The 17,521-nt window shown below is 38.2% G+C and overlaps 2 protein-coding genes across 2 annotated transcripts; both read right to left on the bottom strand.

Moving 5' to 3' along the window:
• Positions 1-2,551: 2,551 nt before the first annotated feature.
• On the bottom strand, positions 2,552-5,373 carry LOC104434292 (probable inactive poly [ADP-ribose] polymerase SRO5). The gene is made up of 5 exons (XM_018866791.2): positions 4,391-5,373; positions 3,737-3,978; positions 3,487-3,623; positions 3,284-3,379; positions 2,552-2,897 (listed from the first exon to the last, which is right to left on the bottom strand). The coding sequence occupies exons 1-5, from the start codon at positions 4,960-4,962 to the stop codon at positions 2,883-2,885; spliced, it is 1,062 nt and encodes a 353-aa protein (XP_018722336.2). The 5' UTR covers positions 4,963-5,373; the 3' UTR covers positions 2,552-2,882.
• Positions 5,374-15,385: 10,012 nt separating this feature from the next.
• On the bottom strand, positions 15,386-17,195 carry LOC104434291 (probable inactive poly [ADP-ribose] polymerase SRO5). Its single transcript, XM_039306080.1, has 4 exons — positions 16,633-17,195; positions 15,851-16,092; positions 15,602-15,666; positions 15,386-15,502 (listed from the first exon to the last, which is right to left on the bottom strand). The coding sequence occupies exons 1-4, from the start codon at positions 17,193-17,195 to the stop codon at positions 15,386-15,388; spliced, it is 987 nt and encodes a 328-aa protein (XP_039162014.1).
• Between the last annotated feature and the right edge of the window lie 326 nt (positions 17,196-17,521).

Here is a 17,521-nt window from a genome sequence, read left to right as displayed (position 1 = left end):
ATCGGTGAGACTCGATCTCGCTAGCGTCGGGCAAGGCTCGATCTTGTCAATCCGGTGAGGCCGAGGCCTCGCCTGACGCCCGGTGAGCTCGAGCCTCGACCTCGCCGACGTCGGGCGAGGCTCGATCTCGCCCGGCCTATCTCCAACCGGCGGTGGTCGTCACCACCCGCGGCCACCGTCTAAGGAAGGAATGAAAAGAAAGAAAAAAAAAAAAAAAAATTTGAAATATGAAAAATAATTACAATTTCGATTTTTATAAAAAAAAATATTTTTATAAAGTTAAAAAAGGTCATGGACTCAACAAATTAATTTGGAAGTAGAAGGCACACTATTGTCAATTGTTAGGTCAAATGTCATTCAATCTTTTTTCAAATGTGATTCAAACACCAGAAAATACTTTCAATCACATATTACCAAACAAAGGAAAATTAACCATTTTCCTGGAAAATGATTTTCGGAAAATATTTTCCAAAAACGTTACGTTTTCCGTGAAACAAACACAATTGAGTTAATTTATTTGTTTGATGGGTCTACTCATAAATAAAGATTCGATTGGTCGGTGGTGATGTGATGATGACCGACAAAGGGAGACGATATTGTTTAGTTTTATGGATATTTAGGGCACTAAAATTGACTAATTTACAAAATAAGATTATCGAAATAAATAAAATAGACTAGGGCAGACATAGAGGCGGTGCCGACCGCCGACCACAGGGACGGGATGCCACCAACCATGTGAAATGACAAGAGTACCCTTGGCACTGTCCTTGACGTTGACGTCCCAAACCGGCAACCTTTACTCCCGGTCCTCCACCGTTTTGTTTGTAAATAAGTAAAAACATTAATTACGGACCAATGGAAAGGATAGGGCAGAAATTTTCATAATATCTCTTTTGTCATTTTTCATGTATTAGTGAAATTATTAATTACAAACCAGATGGACAGGATAAGGATGGAGCTTTTCCTAATACCATATTTGGAATTTTTCAATTTTTTCCTAAAATTATTAATCATGGACCAAATGGAGAGGACATCAAAGAGTTTTTCATAATTCTTTTGTTTTTTGCACTTCATTTTATTTATTCGTAAATTTATTAATTATGGACCAAAAGGATATTATTTTTGGCATATTTATTTATTTATTGGTGAAATTATTAATTACAAACCAAATATGGAGGATATGGCAGAGATTTTCGTAGTACCCTTTTTTGGAATTTTCTTATAATTGGTAAAATTTTAAATTATGGACAAAACGAAGAGGATATGGATAGATATTTTCGTAACACCTTCTTTGTCAATTTTCTAATTGATAAAAATATTGATTACAATGGAGAGGATATTGCAGAGATTTTTATAATAACTGGTAAAATCATTAATTACAGACCAAATAAAGAGGGTAGGGCAGAGATTTCATAACGTCCCTTTTGGCATTTTTTTATTTTATTTTCATGTTTAATTTGTTTAAGGGGTATTGAACTTTGGGCTCACCGGGTGTGAGAATACAATTGCAATTAGAGTGTGATCCGGTTCCGGAGTTCGTGAACCCCAAAATTTTCAATTGGTAAATTTTATTAATTTTTTTATTTATGCTTATGTGATATTTCGGTGTGCGTTGAACACGTGCAATTGGCAGGCATAAATTCTAACTTCCTGCTTCCGAGATGAGCGAGTGATTGAGAAACAGATCTAAATTAAGAGAGGCCAAGATTGCCATTTAGCTAAACTAAACAGAAGTTACATGTCAAGGCCTAATGAATACTTTGATTGGTGCATCACATTTTTTTTTTATTATAAATTTTCTTCCGCTAAATCACTTTATAACTAGTTATTTGCTGGTTACGCATCAAATTCTTTAGTGCTTTTTGTACCTTCCACTGCATGCACACATCTAACTAGCTAGCTATGAGAGAACAAGCATTTCTTGTGTGTCAAAATTAAAGAGAAAAAGCAAAATGGTGGGTCAAGAGAGAGAAAAAGAAGTCAAGTAATTACTAAAAAAGTAAGGGTTAATACCCTAAAAAATCCCAAACTGGTATACCTTTGACAAATTTACCCCAAACTGGTACACTTGTGACAAATTTACCCTATGTTAGTTTTCGTTAAATTTTATTATCAAATTATTAAGTTAAATGGCACGTGACAATTAACCGGTATACCAATTTAGGATTTTACGCTCCGTTTGTCACAGTTTACAATTTTTGTGATTTTTTTTGTGGTATTAATCCAATTTAGCAAAGGGTATATTTGTCACAAATTTACCAATTTATGGTTTTTTGCAGTCGAATAAATTAGTTTGGGGTAAATTTATCATAAATGTACAAGTTTAGGGTTTTTTATGGTTAGTCGGGGTAAATCTGTCATAAGTTTACCAGTTTGGGGTTTTTCATGGTAAAAAAAAAAAATTTGAGATAAATTTGTTACAATACCGGTTTGAGATTTTTCAGGGTATTAACCCAAAAAGTAATTCTAAGTTTCGGGATCTGCCTGCTTTTGACATGCCTTGCACTAATCCTAAATAATCGCTTAGAGCATATGATATTCCCACGACATGTGCAACAAAGAAAAATATTGAGTCTCTATTAAAAATAAACGGTACACGAAATAGGGATTAAGAAAGATTGCTGTCTATGACTATAATCCAAGGTGAAAAAAATCCCAAAAGATCAGCATATCATACAAATTCCACAAAAGTCTTTTTGCTATCTGAGCATTGGTGACAATGTTAGTGTTCGATTCAGAAAGGCCTCCTCCAAATCTTGTTTACCATATGCTTGCGCTATCGTGTGCTGTAGTGAACTCGCCAAAATGAACACCGGTCTCCTTTACGCGCCTCACATCCTGGTCTTTATTCAAGTCCACCCCTAATCCCATTTTCAGCCACTTCACGCCCCAAATTGCTGTAGAATGAAATAAATTATTTTCACTTACTGTTGTGGCTTTATGTAGTATGTAGCCTATGCTATACAGATGTACTTGATAAAAAAGAAACTAGCAAAATATTAGTGGATAAAAGAAGATATTGCAGGCAAAAACGATGATATGTAATACAGAGTGAATGAAAGAAAGGGAATAGTCTAACATCAAACGATAATGTCTACATTTGAAGCAACTAGAGAATAATGAAACCACCGTCCCGTAGGAAAAATAAATTAAAAATGATAATCCTGCACTTCGTCCTTGCATCCATGTCGGTTTGTACTATCAACTCGACGCAATGGAAACGATCATCAGGGGATCAACGTGATTTCAAATTACTAGTATTCAAAGGGATCAAAGTTTGCACCTTGGTTCTGGAACTTTTGATGATTCTGGTCAGCAACCCATCCCCTGCTACTTGCCTGACCTTTCGCACCAGTACATGCCTTGGAATCTTCCCCTCCTGGAGAACGATGATCATGTGTTGAGATAATTTCAATGTTAAGGTAAGTAGAAAACAAAGCTTGAAAGACAACAACTAAGCGATGATAATGTTGATGCAGCCCTTACTTTGTGATCCTTGTAATACTTGGACATCGAATTGATATCGGATGGAGGTAAGATCTTCGAAAGTTCTGAAATCAAAACCTGAAATGGCATCCAAGGGGAAGTCGGTTTCCGTGACTTCCCCGAAGTTCTCAACATTCCTATTGCATATAGATTTTTATAGATCATCAGACTAGTTGATACAATATGCAAGGTCAAACACACAAACATGGATAAATGTAAAAGGCTTAACGAGAAAGATAATTTTGATTACCTCTTGAGTAATAAGGGGCTCTAAAGCTGACAACATATTCTGGTAACACGTGAGTGTTTATGTGGGCATTCCAGACAATATATCTCTTAGGAGATGATAAGTCATCTACGCCTGAATCATACTGTTCTGAACTTGGATGAGACTGTTCCGAGCCAAAACCGATAAGCTCTGATTTACCTAATATGACTTGGCAAAGCAAAAGATGCCTCAGGCCATCTTCATCTACAGGGGCGGACTCAACGCTGCCAAAGCATTATAAGAAACGCTATTTAAGGCTACTATCATCACACGCATAATATATTAACATGAGTCAAGAAACAGCATGCTTGCGAAACCTATTCATTCTACTGTATTCAACCAATCGTAGCTTAAAAGGAAACAGAAAAACTCACAAAATCAACCTATCTTCTCAATCGTGCCACTTTCCCAATAGTAGCTCCTGATTATTTATGCAATTACCATGGGCGGACTTAACGTTGTCATTATCAACACATGTACGATGTACTAACAAGACTCGTTTGTTCAACTATATGTAATCAATCATAGCTTAAGAGAGAATTATAATAATGTGCTAAACTAATGCGTCTTCGTGATCGTACCACTTTCCAAACAATATCTCTCGATTATTTACGCAATTGAAAGGGATTCCGGTACCTTTCGAGAGGATGATTATCGGGAGCAAAATAAACTCCGCGGCCATACAAGCCACTGTTCTCAGGCTTCCCGCTGTAGCCGAAGCCATACGAGAAGATCTTGGCAACCTCTTCCTTCGAGGCCGGGTACCATGCGTACCTCACGTTGGCGGTGTCGCCGCCGCCTTTCTTCTGCACCGCCTCTGAGTAAACTTGAAACGCTTGGGCCCGCGATCTCGCCGCGACACTGGAGGAGCAACTCCGGTGGATCGCCGCCACGGTAACTTGCTCCCTGAGCGCGCCTAGCCGCGAGACGAACCTCTCCTTGATAAAGCGGTGGGCCTTGTCCCCCTCCTCAAGTTCCATCAACCCGGCGCCAGTAAATGGCAACGGAGGAGCGGCACTAGTGCCCGAATGGTCGGCGGAGACAATGCTCTCGCAATCGGAGACGGACGAATCCCCATCCTGATCATCCGTCGGATTGTGGGGATCAGGACGGTTGACATCGTTTGCCGGATGGTTGAATTCGGGTGCGTTCGCATCAGGAGCGGCGGCGTGTTGTACAGTCGGTGATCGATGTGCGTAGTCCACCATTTTTGGAATAACGAAACGATTCAGAAAAATTTCACGACTGACTGCTAAAAACGAAAAACAGACGCTAAAATGGTACGGATTGAAGAAAGAAAAAGCAGTGAAGATCAAAGGCTTTCAGTTCTTGAAGTGAGACAGCCGCAAAACAGAGGGCGACCGAACCCGAAAATGAGAGAGTCGACAGTCTAATCCTTGGCAACGAAGGGATGCATCTCTGGAAGGTTACAGAGTCTCACGGGGAACTGTATTCACGTGGGATTCAAGGAGCACGCCGACCGAGGGAGAGGATGAAGGAGGACTCGTGCACGACTTCTCCAGATGCAGAAAGTCAGAGGATGGACACGAACGTGGGGCGCAGAGAAACCAAGAAGGAGATGGGTCTGCTGTCTGCTGCGCGCACGGTTTTTGCTTGGAGAAGACGAAAGTGGGGGAGGGGGAGGAGATGAGTCTCTTCTTCTCTCTTGCGGTGACCAGAACGCACCACGTCGTGGCTGACGTGGACATAAATAAACAATTTTAAAATTTAATTCTCTCATTTTCTTTTTGTGTCCTTTGGCGGTGGCGATGACCTCGGATTCCCAGGTTTCCTCCGATTGGATTTTCATGTTTCTGCAAGCGCCGAGAACTCCAGACCTGGACAGACGACACCAACGATGGCGATGGACGAGGGTCGGCATCTCTCGCTTGCTGGTTTGATCTAATCATAAAAAGAGCTGTTGGACAGATTGTAGCAACGCTCATATCCAGATTCGTACCGAGACATATTTGATGACTTTTAAAAATCTTAATTTTTTTTTTTACGTGATGGAACCTTCACTTCAGTGCTGTATTGTTAGAATTTAAATATTGGATGTGTGTGATGCGGAAGTATGATTTTGGTATTAGTTATAGTTTTTGGTTAGCTCCCACCCAAAACATGAAGCACTTGCTCCTTTATATAGCTGCCAAAGTTGGTGGAGAAAGTACTTCTCTAACATAAGATGAAACTTCTAGACACATAAGCTTGTAGATAATTCTAGAGACTTCTCTTACATGTTGGACATTTTCCTCTTTCTTCTAGAAAATATTTTCTTCTTTCTTCTAGAAAGTTCATCTAGGGAATTCTAGAGAATTCTAGAAGTTTACCAACTCTAGGAAATTCTATAAAATGGATCATAATTTCCAACACTCCCCCTTGATCCATTTTCGGGATACTACGGACTTGTGTTATAAAGCCTTGGACGTACCTTGAAATTCTTCTTGTAGTATATCCCAAGCCCCTTTTGCAGTCCTTGCTCCAATTATTCTCGGAAATATGGTTTCCGAGAGTGCTTGCTGAATAAAGTATAGCGCCCTTACATCCTTTTGTAGTTGATCCTTCGAAACACTTGCACCTTCTAGCGGTGCCTCGCAACCTTTTTCCACGATGTCCCATAAGTCTTGGGCCATCAAGAATGTAGTCATTTTTATGCTCCAAAAGTCATAGTTGTTCCCATAAAAAATGGGAATGGGAAATGATGATGAGGTAGAATTAGCCATGGTTTAGTTAGTGGGTATTTGGAAATGGTAGTTTTAGAAATGGGTAGGTAGGACAAACGCCAAATACCAACCAATATGCCTGGTTTTGGCTTCATGGTCCTTTACGCCCGGCTCAGTTACGAACCTAGGTATAACTTGGTTCTGATACCATGTTAGAATTTAAATATTAGATGTGTGTGATGCGGAAGTATGGTTTTGGTATTAGTTATAGTTTTTGGTTAGCTCCCACCCAAAACATGGAGCACTTGCTTCTTTATATAGCTTCCAAAGTTGGTGGAGGAAGTCTCTAGACTTCTCTAACATAAGATGAAACTTCTAGACACATGAGCTTGTAGATAATTCTAGAGACTTCTCTTACATGTTGGACATTTTCCTCTTTCTTCTAGAAAATGTTTTCTTCTTTCTTCTAGAAAATTTATCTAGGGAATTCTAGAGAATTCTAGAAGTTTACCAACTCTAGGAAATTCTAGAAAATGGATCATAATTTCCAACATGTATGCTTCAATGGCTATGCCATAGATAGCCTTCAAAGTGAGATTGACCTGAAAGTCTCTACTGTTTGCTTGATCGCCTGTGGAACCAAATGGAGGAGCTCCAACTTATGGTGGGGTTTGTTCATTCACAAAGGGGTAGCTGTGGGTGACGACGAAGTGGGGTTGCTAGCTCGGCCATGGATGGGCGAGGAATGCGCGCCGCTGCGATGACAGAGGGGGTGGCTCAACCATGGATGGTTGGCTTGGGTGTGGCTCCGGCGACTCTCTACTAGGTGACTGCAGATGGAGGAGCTGGTTGTGGGCGGCGGAGGGAGAAGAGGGAGAAAAAAAGAGAGCGAGAATTTTATTTTCTATTATGTCCACGTCATCAAAATGTGGCATTTTGTGATTGGACCTCAACAAAAATGCATGCCACGTCAACCTTTGACGTGGTGCGTTCTAACCACCGAATATTTCCTCCTTTGAGTCGATCGAAGAAAATCACTAAAGAAAAATCATTCATTAAGTTTTTATTATTTGCTAAATATCATCATGTTCGCAAAATATCGTCTTTCTTATGTTATGCACGATAAGGGCATTAGAAAATGCAATTATTTCTTTATTAGGTATCAAAGGTAAGATATTCTTGCATAAGAGTGTGATGGTTCTCACTTGCATGCCAAATTAATTGAGCTTGTGTGCGAAATAAATTGAACCTCTCACTATTTTTGAATATTTTCTCATAAATAGACTTGTCAAAATAGATCATAAATTCATTTCTTAACCTATATTTGATAGGTTATATTCAGTAAAATAGTTTATAATGATATAACTCAAAATAATATGAGAATTAATTGAATTTACAATTTACTTAGATTTTCATATTTGCATTGCATGGAAATTAGTTAAAACGAGTTACACGTGAATAAATTTAGATCGAATCATTTTTAGGCTTAACCAAACTTGATTTAATTTATCCATTTGATGGGTCCACTCATAAATAAAGATTCAATTGGTCGGTGGCGAAGTGACGACGAGCAACAAATGGAGACAATATTGTTTAGCTTTATGGATATTTAGGGCACTAAAATTGAATAATTTACAAAATAAGATTATCGAAATAAATAAAATAGCCTAGGGCAAACATAGAGGCGGTACCGACCGCCGACCACAGGGATGGGATGCCACAAACCATGTGAAATGATAAGAATGCCCTTGGGACCGTCCTTGACGTTGACGTCCCAAACCGGCAAAACCTCTGCTCCCGGTCGTCCACCGTTTTGTTTGTAAATAAGTAAAAACATTAATTACAGATCAAATGGAAAAGATAGGGCAGAAATTTTTATAATATCTCTTTTGTCAATTTTCATTTATTAGTGAAATTATTAATTACAAACCAGATGCACAGGATAAGGATGGAGCTTTTCCTAATACTATATTTGGAATTTTTCAATTTTTTCCTAAAATTATTAATCACGGACCAAATGGCGAGGACATCAAAGAGTTTTTCATAATTCTCTTTTTGGCATTTCTTTTTATTTATTCATAAATTTATTAATTACGTACCAAAAGGAGAGGATAGGAGAGTTTTTCATGGTATTATGTTTGGCATTTTTATTTATTTATTGGTGAAATCATTAATTACAAACCAAATATGGAGGATATGGCAGAGGTTTTCGTAGTACCCTTTTTTGGAATTTTCTTATAATTGGTAAAATTTAAAATTATGGACAAAACGAAGAGGATATAGATATATATTTTCGTAACACCTTCTTTGTCAATTTTCTAATTGATAAAATTATTGATTACAGAACAAATGGAGAGGATATTGCAGAGATTTTTTATAATAACTGGTAAAATCATTAATTATAGACCAAATGGAGAGGGTAGGGCAGAGATTTCATAACATCCTTTTTGGCATTTTTTAATTTTATTTTCATGTTCAATTTGTTTAAGGGGTATTGAAATTTGGGCTCACCGGGTGTGAGGATACAGTTGCAATTAGAGTGTGATCCGGTTCCGGAGTTCGTGAACCTCAAATTTTTTAATTGGTAAATTTTACTTATTTATTTATTTATTTATGCTCATGTGATATTTCGGTGTGCGTTGAACATGTGCGATTGGCAAGCATAAATTCTAAGTTCCTGCTTCCGAGATGAGCGAGTGATTGAAAAATAGATCTAAATTAAGAGAGGCCAAGATTGCCATTTAAGCTAAATTAAACATAAGTTACATGTCAAGGCCTAATGAATACTTTGATTGGTGCATCACATTTTTTTTTTTTTTTATTTTCTTCCGCCAAATCACTTTATAACTAGTTATTTGCTGGTTACGCATCGAATTCTTTAGTGCTTTTTGTACCTTCCACTGCGAGCACACATCTAACTAGCTAAATATAAGAAAACAAGCATTTCTTGTGTGACAAAATTAAAAAGAAAAAAGCAAAATGGTGGGTCAAGAGAGAGAGAAAAAGAAGTCAAGTAATTACTAAAAAAGTTGGTACGTAGATAAGCAGTTAGGTAATATGGTACATCTTTAAATATTGCAAAGAAAAAAAATAGAATTTGTTTGACTCTTGATGAGCAAGAAATTCAAATTATTTAAGACTCTGCTTGTTTTATGGAAAATAAATGATTTGAACTTTTTAAAAATGATCACTTGTGTCGCTTGAAATAATTAGTCAATGAATTTTTTTAATTATCGACAATAATTTCTGATGAGAATATTTTTCAATTCATCATAAATTATAAATAATATAAATAAATATTTTTAGTAAAATAATTTTCAAATTATTTATTTTTCGTGAAATAAATAAACCTTAAATGAAGGATAATAATTACTCGTTGATCTAGGATAGGTTTATTACATCGGGTAGAGGAGCAATATATTTCAAACATGTTATGGATTTTATTGCATGAGGAGGAACATAATTAACACATTGGATAAGGTTTTTACTTAATTTAAAAGAGGAATAAAATCAAAACATTTAGCAGCAGCGGCTCTAAGAAACCTTCCTCTATCAAACTACTTGAAAAAGGAAGGATGATAATTGAGACGTGGACCCTTAGAGTGCCATAACTTGACAGAAATGGACACTTAAGTGCCATAATTTACGAAATGTACATTTAAGTAAAAAAATCGAAGCAAAATGGATCACTTGAGTGCCAATCCGGCCAAAACATTGATGTCTCAATTTTCCAGCGAAACATGTGCAAAATGGCATCGTTTTGGTATTGACGTGGTAAAAAAATTAATATAAAAATTAATTAAATTCAATTTATTTAAAACATTTATAAAAAATACAAATATTTAAAAAAAAAAGGTGGCGGCTAAGGGTGCCGCCAACAAGGGTCGGCGATTTGGGGGAGGGTTGGCCAAGGTTGCTGTGAGGGCCGCGAGCCCTCGCCCCAATTTGGGGCGAGGTTGCGGCCCTCGTCCCGCATCCGTCGGGGGAGAGGAGCAGAGCAGTGGCGGTTGAGGAGGAGGAAGAAAAAGGGGGAGGAGGAGGAGGGAGGCAGCCGGGGCTAGGTCCACCGGCCCTCGGCCAAGGCTCGATGATGTCTGTCAACCCTCCCCCACCTTCCCGGCAATGGCGGGGAGGCGGCGGCAACGAGGGCTCGGCCCTCGGCCGCCGCCGGCCTTCCTCTTCCTCCATTTTTTAAAAATAAAAATAAATTATATAATTATTTTATTTTAAATTTAATTTAATTAATTTTTATATTATATTAAAATTCAAATTATGCCAAAACGACGTCGTTTTGACTGATTCATTGCCTGTTTGGTAACCATCCCAATAGTGATTGATGCTGATTTTTTTATTCCTATGAGCAATTTGGGAATAAAATCGCGTTTGGTAAAATTTTTGTTCTTAGGAACAAATTTCTAATTTTTTGTTCCTAGAATTAGATTTGGAACAGAATCAATAATAAATAAAAAAGTTGATTCTTGTTCTAGGAACAAATTCAAGAATCACCTTTACCAAAAAAAAAAAATAAAAATTCAAGAATCAAAACCAACTTCTCTTATTCTTCTTCTATTTTCTTCTTCTTCATCGATCGCCATCTCACGGTTGCCGTCTGCTGCTGTCTGCTGCCGGCTGCCGCCATTCGCCGCCAGCAATCGGTCTGGCGAGCTAGTCGGAGGTTCCCTAGGCCACCGGTGAGCTTGTTGGGGCTAGGTGAGGCTCGCCTGGCCCCAGTGAGGCTCGCCTGACCACTAGCAAGGTGAGCCTTGCCAGGGTTAGGGAACCTCGCGTCGCCTAGCCCGCGTGGTGGACAGTGGGCTTCGCCCGCCCCGCTAGTGGCTAGGCAGGCCTCGCCTAGCCACGACGAGGCTCGCGGGGCTAGGCGAGGGCTGGGCGAGCCTCGCCTAGCTGCCGACGAGGGCTGGCGAGGTCGTCGGCCCTCGTCTAGTTGGTTGCCGGAAAAAGAATAGGAGAAAAAAAAAAAAAAAAATATAAGAAAAAAAAAAAAAAAAAGTATAAAAATTATTTAAAAATTAAAAAAAAATGATTTGGAACAAAATCAATACCAAACACAATTCTATTTCGGATCGAAATTTTGGATAGTTACCAAACAGTTTAAAGTGTTTTCGGGAATAGAATAAAAAAAAAATCATTTTTAATCAGAATCTACTCCCGAGAACAGGATTGTTACCAAACGCGCCTTAAGGGCTCTATCTTGGCCAACACCCGAAACAACATCGTTTTGGGTGAATTAGAGCTGACTCAGCTCTCCGGTGAGCCACCTTGGCGAGAAATATCAATATTTAATTGCCACGTATGATTTTCGGTTGGCTTCGCCAGAGGTGGCATTCGGGTGTTCCATTTTTCTTAAAATATGGCACTTAAGTATACATTTCGTAAGTTATGGCACTTCAGTGTCCCTTTGTGCCAAGTTATGGCATTTGAAGAAATCTTTTGCCGATGATAATTACTTGTTCAATCCTTGGCTCCAAGAAAAAATAGGTATTGCATAAGAAAAGTTTCAGACAGCTTGGGTCAAGTCAAATAAATGGCTTTGTCATCTTTAGTAACGACTATAAATTAGGTACAATATCAAGCGAATTGGGGAAAATAGAATTAAAACATGGAAGAGAGTAAAAGGATTGTGAGCTTTTGCTTGTTTCATGACAAACGAACTTGCTGGAAAATATTTTTCATTTCCTTTACTATTTGTTGATGGCTGTTCGTGTTGGACTTGACCAGGTTAACCCATTTATGTGGCTTATCAGGTCTATTATTCAACATTTGATATATTCCCAATTTAATTAAATATATTATCGGCAATATATTTGTGACATCCAATTAGGTATATAGAATCCATATATCTTAAATCTTGATGGAAGGTTGAGATTTGATAGCTTTAGAGCTAGTCCCATCACTCCCTCTATATAAGGTCTCTCTTTGGTGGAGAATGTTGGCATCCCATTATCACGCTTTCGCTATTTCCACAAAATTGTTGAGAGAAAAATACACATCCATCACAACCATCATAGAGAAGAGTGGTAAAAATTCATACCCACAAGAAGACATCTTCTCTCTCTCGTTGTATCAATAACAACTTCCTTTGATTTGAGTATGCTATATTTAATAGTTTGATGTGGTATCAGAGCATTAGTTTATTCAACGCATGAATGTGGTTATAATGTTTATTATGATCTTTTGGTCCCTTTTATGATTGATTCATAGTATTTCATTTTTTGGTGGAATACATATAATCAATTTTTTGAATATTGTATGAAAATAATAGTTTTGATTCGGATATTTTTGAGTTTGTGTTAACAAAATGTTTGAAATTGATAGATACTGTTGTAAATTATGGTTATCGTTCCTTGATTTGACCATTGAATGACCTAATTTTGTGTTGTTCCCTTCTCTTTTATTCGGTACGCATTTATTTGGAAAGCGAATATTGTTTATGGCGATTGGGTTGTGTTAAACTTGTCAAGCATGACCCTATGACGTTAAATATATATATAATTTTGCAGTTATAAACTAATTGAGCAGTAATCAACTCGACGGAAGATTATTGTTTTAAATAGATTTAGATTATGATATTTAATTTTGAGTGTAATGATAATATGCTAAGCAAATAAATTACTAATACGCAACTCGAATTAATTCTACCCAACAACGATTTAATTTGGTTTATTCTTGCCTTATGAAATATGCTGGTTAATTATAAAAGAATCCATTTAAAGTGTTTATAGTTCGCCCAAAGGAAGACTATAAATAATTCTTGGATTTCTTTTGGTAAGGTTTTGTATATTTTACCTTCCATGTAGATGAACTGTATATTTTTCAGTTTATTATGATGAGGAATTAAATTAATTTATTTATATTTGCGGATTTCCTAAAGGTACTAATGTGCATGAATTTAAGTTTTTAAATCTAGCATACAATCCTCTGCTATTACGATCTAACTTTCCTTTATTGAACCACTGAGTGGTATAAATCTTAATAAATGGAAAGAGTAAATAAGTTTCATTCTTGGGCTTATTGATTTGGATTATGCACTACGGGTTGACGCTCTCGCTAGACTCATGGCTAAAGCTCCAATGAGCAGAAAACTGCTCATGAAAAGTGGGAGTGATTCAACTGCATTCCTCTGATGATTACATCATTGATCTAGGTGAATCAGACCACAATGTTGGCATAAGAACTGATCCTATGTCTTATGATGAAGCCATTACAAGTGATCATTTAATTAAGTGGCTTGAAGCCATTAAAGATGAGTCAAATTCATTGAAAACTAATGATGTCTAAGACCTAGTAGACTTGTCTAAAGGAGCCAAAGCTATAAGATGAGTCAAATTCATTGAAAACTAATAATGTCTAAGATCTAGTAGACTTGTCTAAAGGAGCCAAAGCTATAGGCTGTAAATAGGTCTAAAAACAAAACTAAACCCTAAAGGTAATGTTGAAAGGTATAAAGGCAGAATGGTTGCAAAACGTTTCATTCAAAGAGAATGAGTTGTTGAAAGGTAATGCCATGGTCTTAGTAGGTCATTATAATTTAGAGCTACATCAAATGGACAAGAAAACAACATTTTTTATGAAGACGGCAAGAAAATGTCAATACAGCACGTCCACAAGGTTTTGTGGTTGAGGGCGGAACACATGGAATGCAAGGTGAAAAAGCCTGACCCACCACCTTCTCTGGAACTAAACAGATGATGCTCTCTGTGCAAGATTCTCCTCAAGGGCGTTGAGCCAGTGATGCTTTTAGGTCTTCCATCAAAAGAAAAACTTTTCAAACATCATTTTTTTTCTCATCTTCCTTATATTTCCCCTTCTCCCCAGGGATTTACATACTCCTATAGCTGATACAAAAGACGGAAAGGCCATTGAAATAAAGGCCAGAGTTCCTCTTCTAGGAAATATATTGGTGAGCAAGAAAAGACCCAGACACAGGTGAATCTTCCCCTGAATGCAACCATCTCAGTCTCAAACCTTTGACATCTAAGACTCTTACTCAATTTCATTATTAATAAATGAGCCCCAAAGTTGGACGGCCATATCGATGAAGAACGCACCTAAGTCCACCTCCGGTGGAAACCCTTTGCAACCATCCATAACATGACAATAGGGGCTTAGGCTTCTTCCATACATTTCGCTGACCTTTTATATATATAAAAAATAATTCAACCAATTGAACTAGGCCAAAATTTGACCCGTGCAAAAAATTTGGCAAGGGTCAAACTTTACAGTCTTATACACATGACTCATTCTAACAACCCCCAAAAATATAGAAATAAAAAATGAAACGATGAGCAAAATTCCACCCTCCACCATTTTGATAAGGTTAGCTACCAATTATAAACACACACTATAGATTAATGGGAAAACCTTTCTTCTGTAGCCGCTTTTCTTTTCTTAAATCATGCATTTTTTATTAAGGCTTGCCACGGAAGCTTCGGGATCTGGTTGTAGTCTGACAAGTCATTAGAAGAAAATGAAATTATCTCCTGCATAACTGCACAGATCATGTAATATTCCTATAGCATGTCAACCAAAGAAGAGTTTTGATACTCCATTGAAGACAAACAGTCATGCGACAAAGGGACCAAGAGAAGACCGCAGTTTATGACTGTAACCAATCACAAATGTTCAAATGATCAGCGGATCATACGAATTCTGAAAAAAAAAATGAAAAAAACATTTTCCAGCAGCTATGTTAGCATCCGGTTCGGATGGTCCTCCTCCTCCACATCTTGTATACCATTTGCTCGCGCTGCTGTGTGGTGTGAACTCATCAAAATAAAAACCAGTCTTATTCAAGTCCATCCATGGTCCCATAATTAGCCGCTTTACGCCCCAGATTACTGTAGAATGGAACAAATTATTCATTATCAACTCAGTGCAAGTAGAAACAAGCTCTCTCTATCCATGACTCGACAACAAAGATATAGATGTGCTTTCGTATTACTGTTTATCAAAGGATCATAATCCGCACCTTAGTTCCGTAACTGTTGATGATTTCAATCAACAACTTATCCCCAATAATTTGCCTTACTTTCTGTACCAGCACATGCCTCGAAATCTTTCCCCGCTGAAAAATGATGATCATGTTTTAAAAATGTCTCGACATTAGCAGATAATAAAGCTTGAGAGAGGAGCCAAGTGATGACAATGTTGATGTGGCACTTACCATGTGGTCCTCATAATGCTTAGCCACCAAATTCATGTCAGATGGACGTAAGATCTTCAAGAGCTCTGAAATCAAATTCCGACATGACACCCGAGGAGAAGTTTGTTCCCGTGACATCTCCGAAGTTCTCAACCTCTCTATTCCATATAGATTTTCGCAAACCATCGGATTAATTGACAGAGTAGACAAAGTCAAACACACAAATATGATGAATGCAAAAGCATGAACGAGAAAGAACAATGTGATTACCTCTCAAGTCACAAGGGGCTCTAAAGCTGATAACGTACTCTGGCAACACGTGAGTGTTCATATGGGTGCTCCAAACAATGTATCTTGTTGGAGATAATAAGTCGTCGATGCCCGAATCATATTGTTCTGAGCTAGGATGAGATTGTTCCGAACCAAAAGTGACAAGTTCTGATTTCCCCAATATGACCCGGCAAAGCAATAGATGCCTAAGACCATCTCTATCCATAGGGGCATACTTAGCACTGTCAAAGCATTACAAAGAGACTATTTAAGGCCATTGTTATCAGATGCACAACATATTAACATGATTAAAAACAACATGCTCACAAAACATGCTCCCTATCTTAGATTAAAAGAGAAATATAATAACACGCTAAATCAATATATGTTCTTCACTGTACCGCTTATTAAACATACTATGTTCTACTAGATTTAAATGATCATTGATTATAAGGGAATATAATAACGCGCTAAATAAACATATCGCAGTGATAATCTCTTAATTATTTATGCAATTAGGGGCGGATTTAGTGCTGCCAAAGTATAACCATGAAACTATCTAAGGCCTATATCATCATATGTGCAATATATTAGACACGAATTCAAAAGCAACATGAAAGTGAAGTATACTTGCTCTGTTAGATATAACAAATCAGTGCTCAAAAGGGAAAAATACTAGTGCTCTACATTGACAAATCTTCATGATCATACCACTTTTCAAACATCATTTCTCAATAATTACGCAATTCAAAGTGAAAAGAAGAAGAAGAGGAATTCCATACCTTTCGATGAGATGAATTTCGGGAGCAAAATAAAGTCCACGACCAAACAAGGCACTGTTCATAGGCTTCCCACTATAGCCAAAGCCATAGGAGAAGATGTTGGGCACCTCTTCCCTCGAGATCGCATACCAGGCGTGCCTCACGTTGGCGGTGTCGCCGCCGCCGCTTCTCTGCTGCACTGCCTGGGAGCAAAGTTGAAACACTTGGGCCCGTGCTTTGGCCGAGACGCTGGAGAAGCTGTTCTGGTGGATTGCCACCACGGCGACTTCCACCCCATGCGCACCTAGCCACGAGACGAATCTCTCCCTGATAATGCGGAAGGCCTGGTCTCCCTCGCTAAGTTCCGTCAACCCGCTGCTGATGAAGGGCATTAGAGCAGTGTCAGATCGACAGGTGGAGATGAGGCTCTCGCAGTCGGAGACGGACGAATCCGGATCCTGATCTTCCAGTGGATCGTTCAGATCTGGAAGGTTGAGATCAATTGCAGGATGGCCAACTTCGGGGGTGACTGCATCAGGAGTGACGTCGTGTACAGTCGAAGATTGATGCATGGAGTTCGACATCCTTGCCTGAAGCCGGAACGTTCCGAAAAAGTGCGTTAAAAAATAACGACTCGATTCAAAATAAATGGAACGGCAGAATGAATGAAGATCCAAAGCTTTTAGCCAATGAAGTGGCAATTGAAAGCAAACAGAGACTCGTTAATCACCAACACAAAACACCAATGAGAGATTGTCGAGGTTGGGTCGTCGAACGAACGAAAAAGGATTTTGAAAACAAAGAGAGCGACAGAACACGAAATGAGAAAGTCGAAAATCTAGCGTTAAGCAGCAAGAGCATGCATTTACTTTGGCTTCAAGAAACACCCAAATCAAAGCAAAGATGAAGA

This window comes from Eucalyptus grandis, chromosome 2 (assembly GCF_016545825.1).
Source record: "Eucalyptus grandis isolate ANBG69807.140 chromosome 2, ASM1654582v1, whole genome shotgun sequence".
NCBI lineage: Eukaryota > Viridiplantae > Streptophyta > Magnoliopsida > Myrtales > Myrtaceae > Eucalyptus > Eucalyptus grandis.
Note: the sequence above shows the minus strand (reverse complement) of the source record. Positions and strands in the feature narration are given on the sequence as shown.